The sequence below is a fragment of the Vanellus vanellus genome (genome assembly GCF_965231255.1).
Source record: "Vanellus vanellus genome assembly, chromosome: 13".
Taxonomy (NCBI): domain Eukaryota; kingdom Metazoa; phylum Chordata; class Aves; order Charadriiformes; family Charadriidae; genus Vanellus; species Vanellus vanellus.
In genome coordinates, this window is record NC_138918.1 from 3,640,159 (window position 1) to 3,657,057 (window position 16,899).

Sequence of the window (16,899 nt, forward strand, 5' to 3'; positions counted from 1 at the left end):
TTTAGATCCCAAGTCCCGGGGACATGGCAGCGCGGGGAGAGGAAAGCTCGCTGCCGGCACGCTCCACGCACTCCCGGGGACCCCTGGGGTGACGACTGGCCGCGGCGAGGACGGGCTGGCCGGTGGCACCCGTCACGGGCAGCAAAAGAAATACCCCAGCGGTGTAAGATCAGTGAAACCTCCGCAGCCCTGCCGCTGGGAAAGGGGGTTTCCAGTCGGATGCGCTCGGGCAGCCCCGGCGGCGGGGGGGGAACGGGTTGTTCGCAGGCGGGTCTGTCCCGCCGGTGGTTTGGATACCTGTTTTGGGATGGGGTGAAGGACCTCTGCGGCAGCAGTGGGTCTGGGCTGTGCAAGAGGTGGTGTCAGCGCTGCGGAGGGTTTTTTGGTTCGTGCCCCGTGGCTGTGAGCGCTCGGCAGAGGAATAAGCCGGATTGGCTCTTGTCTGTTACTGGTAATCATGTCTGGTTTACGGTCCGCTCGGCACAGTTCTCCTGTGGGCTTTCGGCAAGTCCTCACCTTTATTGGTTTGCTACGGGAAACGTGTTAATCCAGCCCGTTCCTACCTAGTACCCAACCACTTGGACTTGGATTTTAAATGTTTGCTAATCCTCCCAGTGGATGCCTGTGGTTTATACTGGATCAAGCACACAGAAGGTCAAGTGTGTTTCAGCAGTAAATGTATAGAACGAGCGGGCTTGACTCCCGCTGCTCCCTAACGAGCTTTACGGCTCTCGGGACGGACTCCGGTTCGGTGCAGCCTCCGCATCTCCCTCCGTCACCTCCGCTCTCCATCCAGACCCAGGAATTTAGCGTAGAGCCGGGCAAACCGTAGCGGATCCCAGCGCTGCTGCTTGCGACCGCAGCGGTAATTAAATCCCCTCTCAGTGATTTAGTGCACGTTGTGTCCCCGTTGAACCATACAAGAAACTATTACTCTTAAGTGCTCTTCAGAGTGGTGGGAGGAGCAGGACAGCGGGAATAGCTGCTCGGTTCTCCTTGCGGCTGTGGATAATCCCGTTGAATGGAGGTGAAGCTGCATTGCTGGCAGGAGAGCTGCCTGTGTGGAGGCACCGTGTTGCCGGTACCGTGGCGAGTTGGGTTTTTTCAGGGCGTTTGAAGACGACGTGGAAGCGTAGCTCCCTATGGCGGGACGAGGCTGGCGCCGGAGGCAGCCGGGTCCCTCCTGGCTCTGTGGGATGGGCTGTGCGCCGCTTCAAGTGACTCAGCGTCAAAACTGTTCTCCTGCGTTTCAGGGTTCAGCGTTAGTGCAGCGGCTCAAAACGCATGGGGAAAAAAAAAAAAAAAAAAAAAAAAGGCTGGATGCCGCCGTTCCGGATTCCTCAAAGCGTTGCTTTCGTTGGGTTGGCTTTGCGGAAGGAGACCCGTGCGGTGGCACCGTGCGAATCGCAGGAATAGTCATTTTTGTGCCCTTGTCTGTATCTTTGCGATGCTCAGCTCCGCCGAGCAGCAGAGTCGGGGAGACGTGGCCAGTTCCCGAGCTGCCGTGGCTCGTGCCCGCAGCCCCTGCTCAGAGCGCCGCAGGTGCGGAGCCGCCGCCGCTCGCAGCCTCTGTCTCCGCTCCCCGTTAGTAGGTGGATGCAAACACAAGTGGAGCTGCTTGCGTTACCGAAATAACTGTGGCAACATTATCTGGCTGAGAGAATTCATTCCAGATGCTTTTAACGTTGGTAGCTTGGCTTAAGTTTCATGAAGAAGCAACATTTTGGGTCTTTTTCTATCCAGAAAACATACGCTCAAGCATCCCTGGCTTCCCTGGTAGCAATTCCGAGATATATATTGCTTAAATGGAAATGAGCAGAGCGCCGGCAGCCTGCGGGCTGGGTTGGGAGAAGGTTGGCATGCAGCGCGGGTCCCCGCGGGGCCACCGGGAAGGTGAGTGGTGCTCGGGGGGAAGGAGGAGAGCAGCACCCATGGGTGCCGGCGCTGCCCTGCTTGCCCGCGGGGGGCAGGTGCTGCCTGAGCATCCTCTGCGGCTGCCCTGGGGTTGGGTCCCGCCGTGTTTTCGGAGCCAGAAGAGCAGCGAAAGGTGGTTCCTCCTCCCAGCAGCAGCAGGTCAGACCCCCTCCTGCTGCCCTCGGTGCCGCTGTTAAAGCTGAATGGCACAGAGGGGGAAAGGAGTACAGAGAAGATCCTTGTGCGGCGTCAAAAATGACGTATTTTGCTCTCGGCCCGGACGCTGCGTTTGTGTAATCAACCAGAAAAACAGCTGCGTTCTGTCGTTCCGGCCAGCCCACCGGCAAACCGCTGCCTGGCCGCCGCGGTTTTCCTTCTGCGCAGAAGTTGTGCAGCTGAACCCCACTGGGGAACGGTCCCCCGTCCTGTCCTCTCCTCCCCAGACACCGCTCCCGCCGCTTCCCAGCGCTGCACCCAGGCGCTCGCTTACCAGCTCCCTTCTCTGGTCTACCTCGAAATAATTTTTCTGGGCACCGAATCAGAGCTGAGACTTAAAAGAATTCATTTGTTGAGCTAAATCTCAGGGAGGTTTAGGCTGGAATATAAACGTGAGAAAGACAGGGGCATCGATGCGCCGGTCCTCAGCCAGTCTGCTGAGCATCGGGCTTTTTATATGGTGATAAACAGCTCAGAAACGAAATTGGAAAAGCTCTCTGGGTTTAACAAGATGGCTGTTTAGTGCCTCCTGTTCACTTGTTTTCCTCTTTTTATCACATCAAAGAGTGAATCACTTTCTCCTTAGAGGATTACATTATTCCAGAGGCCTGGAAGGACCCACTCTGGTTACAGGCTGTTACTGGAGGAGATTTTAGATGGAGAGGGGAAAATGGAGCGTTTTTCTTATTGCACCTGTTAATTGCTATTTGGAGCTTCAACTGCATTTCTGTAAAACTCCCAGAACCTGCCTGTGTAAATCCTCAACCGCCGGCAGCACGTCCGCCCTGCCCCATCTCCTTGGCATTTCGCACAGAAATAGGATTGTCAGGGGGGGATTTCCAAACCCAAACAGCGAGAACCCCGCATGGTCCCGGGACCAGAAGGAGTTTCCCAACCGAGACGTGGGCATGGTGTCGGTGTCGGCAGCCGTGGGCGGCGAGGCCGTGCCGGAGCTGTGCCCAGCGGACACCGGTCGCTTCACGCTCCGGATCGAAAAGCTGATAATGCTCATTTTCTAATATTCACTGCTTGGGAAGTGCCGAGCGTCTGGGGTTCAGCTGGAAAATCGACAGCTAAAGGGATGGCGGGCATAGCGGAGCTGTGCTATCCTGGGCTGCCGCCTGCCTGGCAGAGGACGCCGGTGTCCCTGACATGTCTCGGGGTCCTGATGCATCTCGGGGGTCCCTGACGTGTATCCCGGGGTCCCTGCCCCATCTCCGGCGCAGGAGGGACGGGGTGTGCAGCCTGCGAGGCATTACGTCACCCACTGGCGCACTCACTGGCTGCTGGTACCCGGAGGGCAGGACACTGCCGCAAGCAGCATTAACCCCTTCCTGAGCATCCCGAGCGGCGCTTGGGTAACACAAAGGGACCTTCACGGGGCTGAGCATTGGCCGCCGGTGTTTGGGCAGTCGGGGGGTGCCTTTTGGGGATGGGTGGTCCTGTTACAGGAATTTGGTGGATCCTCCTGGGGCCAAATCCAGCTGCTTTGTTCTCCCGAAACAGCAGCAAGAAGCTGAACGAGAGCTTCAGAGCTGAACCAAGTGTTTACCACCTGCGTAGGTTTTGGAGAGGAGCGGTTTACGGAAGGTTTAGTGCCAGCCCAGCCCTCCCATCATGCCCATGAGCAGCAGTGGTGATGAACCCCATGGTCACACCAGGCTGCTTGCTTGAGCATGGATGTCCAAGGGAAAGGTTGATGTTATGTTACCTCCATCAGCTATTTTTGCTAGAAATGTGCTCGTTACAGCCCCTGACATGAGGATAGCCTGCAAACGGCGCAAAGTGGGATGGCAGACTGGGCCACCAGACCGGACAGCCACTGCAGGTGGCTTCCCAGACCCACCTTTGACCCTCGGGCTCAGCCCTGCGCCTGCAGCCGCTCTGTTATGTACTTGTGAATTTTTGTGGATTTGCAAAGGCTGTTGCCAAATCTTGAGGGGTTTTGGCTCCGACAGCCAATAAGGAAATACTGCGAATTCTTACTTTTCTGCACAAAGCGGTGCCAGCTAAAAACAGGGCTTTCGTTCTGTTCAGGTTCTTGTTTGTTTTCAACTAAAAAGGATTTGGTTCCCGGTGGCCTGCCCAGACGCACAGTGGCACCGCTCTCCTCCCCGCCACCTCCAGCCCTTTCTCCGCTCCATCACACGCTGGCGGATGCCGGGTACCAGTGGTCCCTCCCGCGGGGTCCTGGGTCCCTGGTCTCAGGTCTCCTGGCAGTGGCTTGTGCCGGGGGTGACACCGGGGTGCCCGCAGGGCTGTGAGCTCTTGAGCTGGGAACCAGGACATCCCCGGTGTCACCTGGAGCATCCTCAGTCGAGGAGGGGAGCGGTGAAGCGCACAAGGCACCCGTTAGCACCAAGACCTGGATCCTAGAGAGGTTCATCCAGCAGGTCCAGCCAGCTTACATGCTGGTCTAAACGTCAGGCCAGTTAATTTAAAACCTGTCCCATCTAATATCTTCTTGGTGTTCCCTTTCTTCTTTGAACCCGGCTTTGGGAGTATAGTTTTGGCTCATGGTTTTATAGACTTTATAGAAGCCATAAAAGTGGCGTAAGTAGGCGTAACACATTCGGTAAATCTGGGCCTGGGTACACTGCTGGTCACAAAAGCTTGTTTGTGGGTCGCAGCTCGTTACCGTGACCATCCCCCGCTGCCCGCAACCTCGTCCATCCCCCTTACGCCCCCAGGCTCTTTTTCTAACATCTTATATTCCGCTCCGCCATCGAGGAGCAATAGCGCCTATAAAATCTATTAGCTTAAGTTCATATGAAGATTGGGCATCTGGTCTGAATGGCCTGCTAGATACTGGTTTAATAAACAGAAAATGAAAATCGTCCCTTTAAATTGCCTTTTTAAAGTCGCCGTGTGCCACAGGAGAATTCCCCCGCAAGTGGAGCTGGCAGCGAGAGCAGTATCAGCATCCGCTGAAGGTTGCTGGCGGAGTTATCTTTCCACTGACTTTCCTAAGCTGATTTATTTATGGACACTGGACAAGACTAATTTAGACTGGAATGTAGGTAAAGAAAAGATGACTGAATGAAGCCTTCCTTGTAATAAAATTAAGTATTTTCAGAAGAGAAACACTCTGCAGGATTAATTATTTCTATCTAGTGTATTAAAAGGGAGCATATAGGAAAAAAAAAAAGCCTTTTCCCTTCAGCCAAGCGAAGCATTCCATTTACAGAGATGAGCTTAACCATGGGAATTTGCAGAGTATATTTTATTAACCACATAATCTTCTCCAGGGATAGATGTGATCCTCGAGAGTGTTGGGGTCCACTTACTCCTTTTCCTCAAGTGCCCTTGAGACCCACTTTCAGACTAAGGGCCTCAGGTTTGTTGTGCTTTTCAGGCTGATCCCAATTTTCAGCCCTTTGCTTAAATAAGCCCTTGATGGATACAGGTATTTTTTTTTAAATGCCGTGTCTCTGGCTGGCTGGATAAATAAACGAGTAAATGCTCCTCCAGAGCAAATGAGCTTCTGCAAAAGATTCGGCACTCGGCGGAGGCTTTGCCGTGATGGTGCAGGGAGAGCCGCGGCGTCTCGGTGGTGGGACGTCACCAGCAAACGCCGGTACCAGTAGTTGCGATGGGAACGCGTGTGGTCCCACCAGCAGAGCCCTGCTTGGAAAATGAGTCATCTCGGTGGTGCATTGCACCCTGAGGCCACACGTCACCCTCCTCCCCGGGTCGCTGGAGCGGCAGCGAGGTGCCAATGGGAGTGCTCTGGCTTACGGAGGGCAACCAAACTCACCAGCCGCTCACTCTGGATCAGCGAGAAGTGATTTATCTCGTGGTTGTGAGTCCGCCGCCTCTGTGTGCTCCGTGACGGCGCTGAGATGCGGGTAAAGCCGTTGTGGCACCGTGGAGCGGGGCAGGTCCATCCCTTCTCAGCGCCGCGTCCGCCGCCGTAGGGGCTGGAGAGGTGAGCAGGGCTTCGGGGGTCACTTTTTGGGGGTGGTGGGGATGGTGTTGAAGAGCACTTGCAGGGCGGAGGACCGGGGCACCTCACGGCTCCCGGAGCTGTTTGGTGGCACCGCCGAGAAGCGGTTGCCCAGGACCGCGATTTGCCCCAAGAACGGCATCATTTGGGCAGCGTGATGCTCGCTGTGCCCTTCAGCTTGCTGTGCCGTTCCTTTTTCACTCTCAGCACCGGCGGGCTTTTTACCTGAGTAAAACTGCAGGGTCCAGCGAAGAGGTTTCTGCTTGAATTTATTTAAGGTATTTTTGAGGTGAAGAAAGTCCTTGTGATGCTGTAATAGGGTAATGATTCTCTGTCATGCGCCTACGTTGTGCTGATGAACCCTCAGGCCGTGCCGTTTGGTTCTGTGGTGTTTTCATTTCCCGCTTTGGCGTTAACGTGTCCTCCGCCACCTGCCTGTTCTGCTGCATTTGGGACGTTCCCCGTTGGGGTATGAGCCTCCTCGGCATCGCGACCATCTCCATCCCCAACCCAGGGTCACGTGTGATGCTTCCCCCTTCTCTCGCTCCCCCCCCCGGCACATCACAGAGCCTCGGAAGCTCGGGATCTTGCCTCGTCCACGTGCTTCATCGCACGTTGCTTACTACGCAAGACTCTTTTGCTGTAGTTTGGGTGATTTGGGGCGTTTTGGAGCACGTTCTTGCTTTTCACACAGACCCGGTCTGGGGGGGTTGGATGGACGTGCCCTGCACAGGGTCCCTGGCAGCAGCGATGCTCGTGTCACCGTCACCGTTTACTTGGAACGTGCCAGGGCTGATACAGCCCCGGGCTGAGCACGCCTTGGCCTTTCTGAACCAAGACTAGGGATGAATGACTAAAGCATCAAAACTCTGGGGGAACGGGAAAAACCCTCGAAGACGCAGGAACTTCCTCTTGTGCTGGGGAGATCTGCTCCCGCAGGATTTGCCCCCGATGGAGCCGGCAGGTCAGCGCAAAGGAGCGGACGATGAGCTCTCAGCCTCACGGGTGCCCCGGCAGTGAATTTCTGAGCGCTGCTTACGCTGTTTACCTGACTGCATCTGCTTTTTTTAAAAGGAGAAAATTTTCTAAACGAGCCGACAGAAGCCCTTCACTGTGGATAAAGAGAAACGGGGAAACTGGTAATTGAGGTAATTAAGGCTTTGACTCTTGCTTTCTCTCTGCGAGAAGAAAAATCAATGGAGCGCCTGGGTGGCCGCGCTGATGCTTTTAGCAGGAGGAGGTGGGGGCTCTCTCCAAGCTGAGCCAGATGCCAGGACACAGCACGGCCGCGCTGGTGGCTCTCGCCGAGGGTGAGGAATGGGTATTTTTACTAATCTTTAGGAAACCATCTCCTCAAGCGTGTACCTGCCTATTGCCAGACTCCTCCCGGCACCTAATGCCCGCCACTGCCCTGGTGACAACTGTGCGCGTCCCTCATCTCCATCCTGCGCCATGGGCAGTGTCTTGCCATCCTGAAGCAGGTGAGAAGTCCTGCATCTTCCCCACCACGCCTGAGGCTGGAATAAGAGAGGAAAACTAGAAAGCAAGACCAGGAATAAGAAGGAGAGGTTGGTTCCTATGGGATCACTGATGTCTGAATGCGGGACGTGAAGAATATGGGCACATCATGCAAAATTCACCCCCAAAATCATGCGAGTTGGTGACACGTGTGCAGACATCCTCATCACCCAATCTGGGTTTTTCTACCGAGGAGCTATTTGGAAATGTGGATGTTTCCAAAGGGATTAAGCCCCGCTCCTGCACGAAAGCGAAGCCCTGGCGGTGTGGCTGCCAGCGGCGGCTCTGGGAGCCCGGCGGGAGGTGGGCAGGAGATGCTGGTGAGGGCGGCCTCGGTGGTTTCGTCCCTTTTTCTCATAGCTGCGCCTGCACTGCAGTGCGTCTGAGCAGAACAAAGCTGACAGCTTTCCGGGCCCCGGTTTTCTTGATGTTGCTGTAGATGAGGAGGGGTGCACAGCATGGTCTGTGTTCTGTACGGCTGTAATTCAGGACATGGGTTTTTCCAAACGATTGCTCTCTTGCATTCAATATTTGGATCTCTTCCTTCCACCGTCTCTTCTAGCCCAAGGCAACTGTCTCTGCAGCCATTGATCTTTGCATCTGAACACCAAGAAGCTCTTTGCAGGTGCGTTAGCGTGTGTCAGGGAGGAACGGCTTGCTTTTTAGGAACATTATTTTACCCACTAAAGCAAATCCAGGAATCGATGGGAGGCTGCACACCTCCGGGCATCGCGTCCTGCGTGGGCTTCCCAGAGGTGCGGGTTGTCCCGTGAGAGCCCCCGGCGCGTGGCAGCCTCCTGCACCCCTCGGGAGGGGAGGGAGGGCCACCCCTGGCAGCAGGCGTACGGTTTGCCGAGTCGTTTGCGAGCCGTAGAACCCACAGGTTGAACCGAGCGCTGTGGATGAGTTGGGTTTGATCTGGACCGGGCTTCCAGCAGGTCTTTGTAGGGTTGTACAAGCTGCTCGCTGTGTCAAGAATAATTTCGCAGTTATTTTGGAGGTGCCGTTGGGCAGAGGGTATCGGCACTGCTCGAGTCACAGCTCAGAGGCACCCGACGGGGCAGAGTGTCCCTACGGAGGTGCAGACCTGGCTCGGGAGCCTCACCTCCCACCGGTGCGCACCAGGCGCGGCTACGCCGAAGTCATAATATTCATGTCAGTAGTGAATGAGCATAAGAGGAACCAGACCCAACCCCGCCGGTTTTGCTTTCTGGTTAGGTACCCGCTGCCAGGTTTGGGCCTCACTGAGCCTGCCCATCGCCGGGTCCGTGCAGGCTGGGGTAAGGTTTTGACAGCAGTGTTGTCTTCCTGGGAGAGTTGGGGGTGTTCAGCCTGGAGAAGAGAAGGCTCCGGGGAGACCTTACTGTGACCTTCCAGTCCCTAAAGGGGCTCCAGGAGAGCTGGGGAGGGACTTTTTACTGGGGCATGTAGCGATAGGACAAGGGGGAATGGCTTCAAACTGAAAGAGGGGAGGTTTGGATTAAATATTAGGAAGAAATTCTTTCCTCAGACTGGTGAGCCCCTGGCGCAGGGTGCCCCGAGCAGCTGTGGCTGCCCCATCCCTGGAGGTGTCCAAGGCCGGGTTGGACGGGGCTTGGAGCAACCTGGGCTGGGGGGAGGTGTCCCTGCCCAGGGCAGGGGGTTGGAACTGGATGATCTTCAAGGTCCCTTCCAACCCGAACCATTCTTTGATTCTATGATAGAGATTTTGGGGGTTTGGTAGCGTTTGGCAGGCGGCTGCATGGAGCTTCACTTGTCTCCATCAAGTTCCATCAGGTTCAGCAAAACTCCTTTCCCACGAGATACCCACAGGGAGAAGGCAGAGGCTGCACACACACATTGGGGCTGACTGGCCCTGGAGCTGCTTCCTACACGCCGGCACCACCGGGACGGTGACGGCTGCGCTCTCAGCGGGCGGTATCCTGTGTACCGCGTTACAGATAACGAGATTTCTCCCGTCACCGTCAGCATCCTTATCAGGCTGAGTGCGTTTCCGTGGCTGTCAATACGGTAAATGACCCGTTCAGTCCGTCCCTGTGGTATGCACACAGAGACGCATTTTTATGCCAGGCTAAAAAGAGCGTCGCCTTTCTCCCGCCGCCCCGAGCATCCCCGGCTGGCCCTGGGTCAGACTGTCACCTGTTGCAGCGGCTGTGCTTGTGTAACTCGGCTTAACGAAGGCTTACGGCGCCGTCCCCTGCCTGCTCAGGCGGCTCCTTCCAGCAGGAACATTCATCGCCGTTGGAGGAGGATTGTGTTTTGTTTTTTTTTCTTCTCGGCAGCTCTGAGCTTTCTCCTGTAAGCCCACCGTGCCCGGCCTGCTGCCCATCCACCGAGCCCCGGGGGCTTCGCAGCGCCGAGCTGGACCCGGGTGCGTGGGAGGGAGAGGCTCAGTCCTTCTCGGACCAAGGCACGTCGTACCGGCGACTCCCAGATATTTTAGGGGGTTGGGAGCTCTGTCGATGACAGTCCTGAAGTCTGATGGGAGCATGCCTAGTTTCATCGTTATTACTGCTGTCTGCGTTAAATACAGACGTTACTGAATCCCCAAGCCCTGTCCTAGATTGCTGTGAGCTCCTATTAAAATCTGGGGACTGAGAACTGTCTTTTCATGGGGTTATTTTCAGACCCTGAACTGAAATTTGGAGATGTCCTCAGGGCATTGGGGCACATCTTTATTTTCAGTGTACTGGTGGGGAGGGTAAGGCAAAAGAGGCAAAAAGAAGTCCTTTCTTGATGTTTCCCTCTCTGAGCAATCAAGTTACTGCTTCTCCCACTGGTGGCTCTGGAAGTGCCTCCAATGGCCGTGACTGCAGAGGACAGCAATTAAACTGCATGTCTGGGTCTAGTGAAACTCCGGGTTCGTTTTCCTGCCCTGCCGCAGATTTCCTTCCCGACCTTGGGCAAAGCCGGGGGAGGTCCCGTTCCCGGGGGCAGCTGTGTACTAATCTCTTCCTTTGGTGCTTCCAGACCTCGGAGCATCATCCGCTACCACGATTCAGGACATCTGGTGCCGCGCGATGGACACGATGGCTTTGCCCCAGACCCATCACAGAGCACGAGGCACTCGATGCTCTGACATTAGCTTACGTATGGGGACAGAAGGCGGATAAAAGTTTCGCAGGAGCCGTGGGGCTTCCCAGCTGGCCCCGGTGCCAGAGGAGAGTCGGCTCCTCCGGCTTTGCACGGCAGAGAAGCTGCTTGGAAGGGGATGAGGCGCTGCAGCGGGTGGCTGTTTGCTTGTTTGTTGCTTTGCAGTGCTTTTCTGTGTTGACATTTGTGCCGGGAGGTGGTATTTCGGGGAGGGGAGAGGTCGGGGGGGGGGGGGGGGGAAACGTGAGCTGTGCAAATACTGCGGCGAGCTCCAGCTCCCAGCTTGGCAGAGCTCTGTCGGCTGGCACCGCAGGCTGCTTCTCGTTTTCCAGCTCGTCCGCTGCTGGCATGTCATTACGCGCGACGCTGTTGACGTGTGCGTGGCAAGTGTCATGCGTGGTGCCGCCGAGTTGCCAAGAAAAGGCAGAAGAGCTGACAGCCAGCGCCTGTTGGCTTTCTGCGCGGGGAGTTCGCAGCAGATGAGCCGGCTCCTCTCCCCCCCGCCGCCCCTGGGGTTGCGATTAGAGAGCGCTCAGAACAAACCTCGCAGACACACCGTGGGATGTTCTCCATTGCCGAGCCTGCCGAATTGCTGGCCGGCAGGGTGCGAATGCGGCAATAAAGCGTATGGTACACCGGAGGCGTCCCGTGGTGGCAGGCAGGCGTGGGGCTCGGTGGCAGGGGCTCGGCTGGAGGGGGTTTCACATGAGGGGTCACTTTGACTGCAAAGGGGGCTCTGGGGAGATGCCCCGGGCATCCCTGAGCAGCTCAGGACCAGGAGCTGGTCTCTGCTGTGCCCCAGTAAATTAGCAGTAATTGCTTGAGGAGTCAATGGCTGAAGGAGCCGCTGTCGGGTATCAGTATTTGGACCATCGTATCCATCGGACCTCATTTTTCTCATGTAAAAAATTAATATCTGTAGATGAATGGGAAAACTACTGCTGTAGGTAAAGGAAAGTTGCCACGGACCCGTGCTGGGAGCGGCTGTCAGCGCCGGCCCGTCGGTCGACTTTGGCGCAGTGGGGCTGGAAGCGGAGAGCCCGGCCGCGGCTGTCGGGGAGAGGGCAGCGAGCAAAGCCGGGCGACTTCTGGTCGCCAAACTGTAACTCATTTTTCCTGACGCCAGGTCACGGGCCAGGAGAGAGGGGAAGCGCTGGCAGAGCTGGAGCTTCCTCCAGTCCTTGGAGACCTCCGGAGAGACTCAACGGACGCCTCTGCTCCCGCCGAGCACTTGGGACAGGGCACAGCGGGGAGAAGGCGTTCGGCTCATGTTTCCCAGTGTAACTAGGACAGAGCGTTGCACTTAAATTTACCCGCTGGGCAAAGAGTCTCATATTCACAGGGCACAGAGCGTGTGGTGGTGCCAAACACAGTGCCTGTGTGCCGCCGTCGTGCCCGCAGGGTGGCAGGAGCTGGGCGAGCAGCGTGGCGGAGACAACAGCCGTGAGCAGAAGCCCTTGCCGAAGCCCTGTCTCTGCGTTTATCCCATGGTTTGGGCACATCCTGCCTTTCAGGGCATGTGGGATGCTCATACACAGCCATGGAGCAGGGATGGGTTGGTGCCACGGTCCCCGCGCTGGCAGGACCGCTGGCTCCGGGCAAGAGCATCGCCGGGATGTGTCCCTCAGGGCTCAGTGTTGGGACCATTTCTGTTTAACGTCTTTATTGATGATCTCGATAAGGACATAGGGTGTATCATCAGCAAGTTCGCAGATGACACCAAGTTAAGCAGGAGTGTTGGTTCCCAGGAGGATAGGGAAGCTCTGCAGAGAGACTTGGATAGATTGGATCATTGGACCAACATCAATGGTATGAGTTTCAACAAGGGCAAGTGCCAGGTCCTGCACTTGGGCCACAATAACCCCATGCAGCGCTACAGGCTTGGGGAGGGGTGGCTGGAAAGCTGCCTGGCAGAAAGAGACCTGGGGGTTCTAATTGACAAGGGGCTGAATATGAGCCGGCAGTGTGCCCAGGTGGCCAAGAAAGCCAACGGCATCCTGGCTTGTATTAGAAATAGCGTGGCCAGCAGAAGTAGGGAGGTGATTGTGCCCCTGTACTCAGCTCTGGTGAGGCCACACCTCGAGTATTGTGTCCAGTTTTGGGCAGCTCAGTACAAGAGAGATATGGAGGTGCTGGAGCGAGTGCAGAGGAGGGCAGCGAAGCTGGTGAAGGGCCTCGCAGACAGATCCTATGAAGAGCGGTTGAAGGAGCTGGGACTGTTTAGTTTGAGGAGGAGGAGGCTGAGGGGAGACCTCATCGCTCTCTACAACTATTTGAAAGGACACTGTAGAGAGGTTGGTGTTGGTCTCTTCTCACAGGTTATTAATGACAGAACAAGAGGGAATGGCTTCAAGCTCCACCAGGGCAGATTTAGACTGAACATTAGGAAAGAATTTTTCACAGCAAGAGTGGTCGGGCATTGGAATAGACTGCCCAGGGAGGTGGTTGGGTCACCATCCCTGGATGTGTTTAAGAGACGTTTAGATGTGGTGTTGGGGGATACGGTGTAGGGAAGAACTTTGTAGAGTAGGGTAGATGGTTGGGACTCGACGATCCCAAGGGTCTCTTCCAACCTAGACAATTCTATGATTCTGTGATTCTATTCATAACAGCCCCGGTCCTGTGCTTGCGTGTGCTCTCCGCATCACATTTCCCGGCTTCACATGCCGGACAGGGTATTTTTCCCAAATGGATATTTCTCCCCTGACGCGCTATTGCTGCCTGAGCCTCTCCGTGAGCCCCGATGAGGAGAAACAACCCTCCAACATCCGGGGGAGCACCGCGAGGTTGATGCCGGCGGCTGTAGCCGTGGGTCGAGTTATTTGACTCGGGAATCCAAACACGTAGGAGGCTGCTGCCGTCGGGCTGGTGGTAATGGCAAGGCAGGGAGGAAGAAAGGAGCCACGCAAAGTGGAAAAATGGTTTAATTTCTCATGGTGGGAAGGGGAATTGCAGGGCAGGGGCGTTCCTGCGGGGAGCCCGGCACAGAGCCGCCCGCTCGCTGCTCCCCCGGGGCCGCTCTGCGGCGTGGAGCCGTGCGGGGCACGGGCTGGTGTGTACCGAAAAGCATCAGTGGGTGTGGAGGAAGAATGAGATGCGTCGGGAAAGGCTGCGTGGGGCGCTGGTAGCGGGTTTATTTCTGAAGGGATTGGCGTTAACGCCACCGATCTGCAGGGAGGAATACACTGAGGCAGATGGAGGCACGGGCCAAAAAACAAATTCCCGATTCCCACACTGCTCCTTCCCCCCCCCCCCCCCCCCCCCGATCGCAGCCCGAAGCGGGTGGCCGTGACCAGCCCAGCGGGAGCCGGGGCCGTGCCGCGGTGGGATGCGGGCTAGCCCAAGGCGGCGGGCGCGATGCTGCCGCCTTCCTGCACCGCTTTGCTCTGGAATAGTGGGAAAAGCACAAACTCCGGGTTTGAGGTCGTGGGAGGGGGAGCTGGCAGCTGGGCTTTGCTCAGTGTTTTCTGAAAATCAGCTTGTTTTGACGCATCCCAACGCAAACCATCACATGAGGTGCTGAGACCAGCCGTCTCTGGGAAAGTGCTTGTGTCCAAGTTGTGGTCCTCAAAGCATCCGAGGCGCAGGAGGTGACACCGAGCGCACAAACCCCCTTTGATTTCGCTGGTATTGCTTTCCTTCTTAGAGTCAGGTTTGTACGGGGAGCGGTCGCACCCTCCATGGCAAGGAACAGGACACTTTTGCGAGTTGTAGCTCTTTCTCAACCTCTCCTTCTTTCCTTCCAGGATCATACCCCAGCTGGAGAACTCGCCTTCACAGGTTTCACCGAGTAGCCTGCCTGGCTCCGAGATTTCGGAAGCTACGAGGACTTACTTGCAAGGAGTGAGCCGCTATGACCTGGACGAGCTCGATGCTTGCTGGTTGGAACTTGTTAATATGGAGCTCAAGGAGATGGGTGAGTATTGCTGTTGTTTTTCTCCTTGCCTGGGCATCCCGGAGTGGGTATTCAGTCTTTTTAAGTAATCACGTGGAACAAAAGGCCTCGAAGAAGGAATTTTTGTTCAGGCTCTCCAAAAAGAGATCACACGGATTGCTGCAGCACAGGATCTTGAGTGCATTTCAGTGCCTCTCACTCACGTAGGGGTTTTGGCACGTGGTGCGGGAAGAACGAAGTGAACCAGGTGATGGGATGAGCAGTGCAGCGTGTCCCGTGGAGCAGGGCTCTGGTTTGCAGGAGAACCGATAGATCCACAGAATCACAGAATGATCAGGAATGGTCAGGGTTGGAAGGGGCCTCTGGAGATCATCTAGTCCAACCCCCATCATCTAGTCTAACCCCCGATCGGGAGTGTGCTGTGGTTGCATGACCATCGTCATCTCCCGTACTCATCCCTGCAGCATCTGTACTGCAGGAGGAGGTGTTGGTCGGGATGGGTGTGTTGATCCTGACTCCTCTTCCTATGACTGGCCACATCTGAAAGCGTTTCTCCAACATTTCTCCAATTGTAGCCGACCAGGCAGATGGATTCAGAGGAAAGAGGATTTCCTAGATGAAATGTGTAATTCTCCGAAATGCTGGTTCTGGGTTGTCTCTCCTTTGCCAGGTGTCTCTACCGATCGCAGCGTGGTGTTCCCTGCATCACTGCTGTTATATCACTGCACATTCTTAAAACCCATTAGCGCGTTTGGGTTGAGTGCAAGCACCTGGACTTGGAATTTGACCATTGGCACTAGTGCTTAGCGTGGTCTGCTGGGCAGATTTGTTGGCGCAGACACGTGGGTGCGTAGTCCTGCCGGATCGTGGAGGGATTTTCCAGTCCTTGTTAGGTAAGGGTTGCTGTGGTGTGGCTGCTGCTGCGCAGGTAGGAATAACAACGCAATGAAACGTTCGCCTTGCGAGGTCAGCGAAAGCCGGAGCGTGCCTACGCGAAGCGCTGCTCCCCGTTGCGAAGGTCTTTCAAGGGTGAGAGGAAGGGTGTGAGCGGTGTGCGGCATCGCGCGCTGCTGAACCGGGGGGGGGGGTTGTGCTGAGTCTCGTGAAGAAGTCTGCTGGCGAAGGGCTGCGGTGAGGTTCGGTGAGATGGGGGTAAGGTTTAGTTCGGTAAGCTTGCGTGGAGCATAAACGGGCTCAGAACTTGGCCACCGCGTTGGCTGATCTTGGTTGAAGAAGATCTCCGTTCGTCTTCTGATGCACTGATGATTTACAAGCAAGATTTTGTTAGCCTGATCTCCGGGACCTCGAGAGAGTTGTAAAGGCTGCTTTTAGAGTTTGGCCAATTCTCTTTTTCTCCTGTATATTGGCTTTCCTGTGTTCTCGGCCTTGTGGAGCTCGTAGCATCACTAGCAAATCGCAGTCAGCTTTGCCCTCATTAACCGGTCCTGTATCAGCAGCCTCAGCTCTGTCGTTAGCACACCCGGGTTTTCAGCTACTGGCAGCTCTGGTCAAGTCCTTGGGCAGAGCAGAGGGTGCTCCTGGGCAAAGCGTCCCACTTGGGTGCCTTACAGAGGACCCACACTTCCTAACGCTGCACAGCTGCCGTTACTGCATCAAGAAACCAGCTTGTACCACCCTGGACATCCTTCTGACTCCACTGTGCTTTCACCGTGTCTCCTGCTGCATCTCCCTCGCCGTCTCCACAGCCCCATCAGGGGTGTCTCTGGGCTCCAGAGAGAAAGGTTGTCTGTATTTCCACTTCCCCGTTGTACGCGTTTCGTAAGTCTTTAGAAAGACAGCGGGCAGAGATTTGGCTTCTCCAGCTCAATTGGGTTACGTTTGGCTCGCTTTATTATTTCTGCGAAGTATTGGGTTACAAACGCGACGTCGTAAATGGCTTTCAGATGCGGAGCTGCCGTGCTGGTGGGTGACTGGAAGGCCGAGATGAGACGGGTGCTGTCGGGGCGCGGGTGGAAGCGTGCTGGGGGAGAGCGCGGGGTGGATGTGGGAGGGGATCTCCAGCATCCTCGCAGCCGTGTGCCCCCGGTAGCCCCGCTCCGTGCAGGCGCGTTGGGTGGGCTGACGCCGCAGCATCCCGCCGAGCATGTCCCGAACCCGGTGTCGGGACGCAGGCGGCGCTTTGCCGCTGACCCTCTGGGCAGTTTTGAGCAGGCTGCATTTTCCTTCCTCCAGCTCCTTGTCATCTATCGGTTTTTTGAAGCACGGTCCTTAGGAGGTGTTTGTGCAGCACCGGGCTGGATGGGACCGCGGTCTCTGACGAAGCCCCTCCTGCGATAACCGACTATCGATGGTGATA

The 16,899-nt window shown here is 56.1% G+C and overlaps 1 protein-coding gene across 6 annotated transcripts in view; it reads left to right on the forward strand.

Annotated features, from left to right (window-relative positions):
• JADE2 (jade family PHD finger 2) overlaps positions 1 to 16,899 on the forward strand; it is an 87,394-nt gene that overhangs the window by 32,739 nt on the left and 37,756 nt on the right. For all 6 annotated transcript variants that reach the window (XM_082489726.1, XM_082489722.1, XM_082489723.1 and 3 more), the window contains exon 5: positions 14,434 to 14,603. In XM_082489726.1, the coding sequence (XP_082345852.1) occupies positions 14,434 to 14,603 (170 nt within the window). The remainder of the gene's footprint in view (positions 1 to 14,433; positions 14,604 to 16,899) is intronic.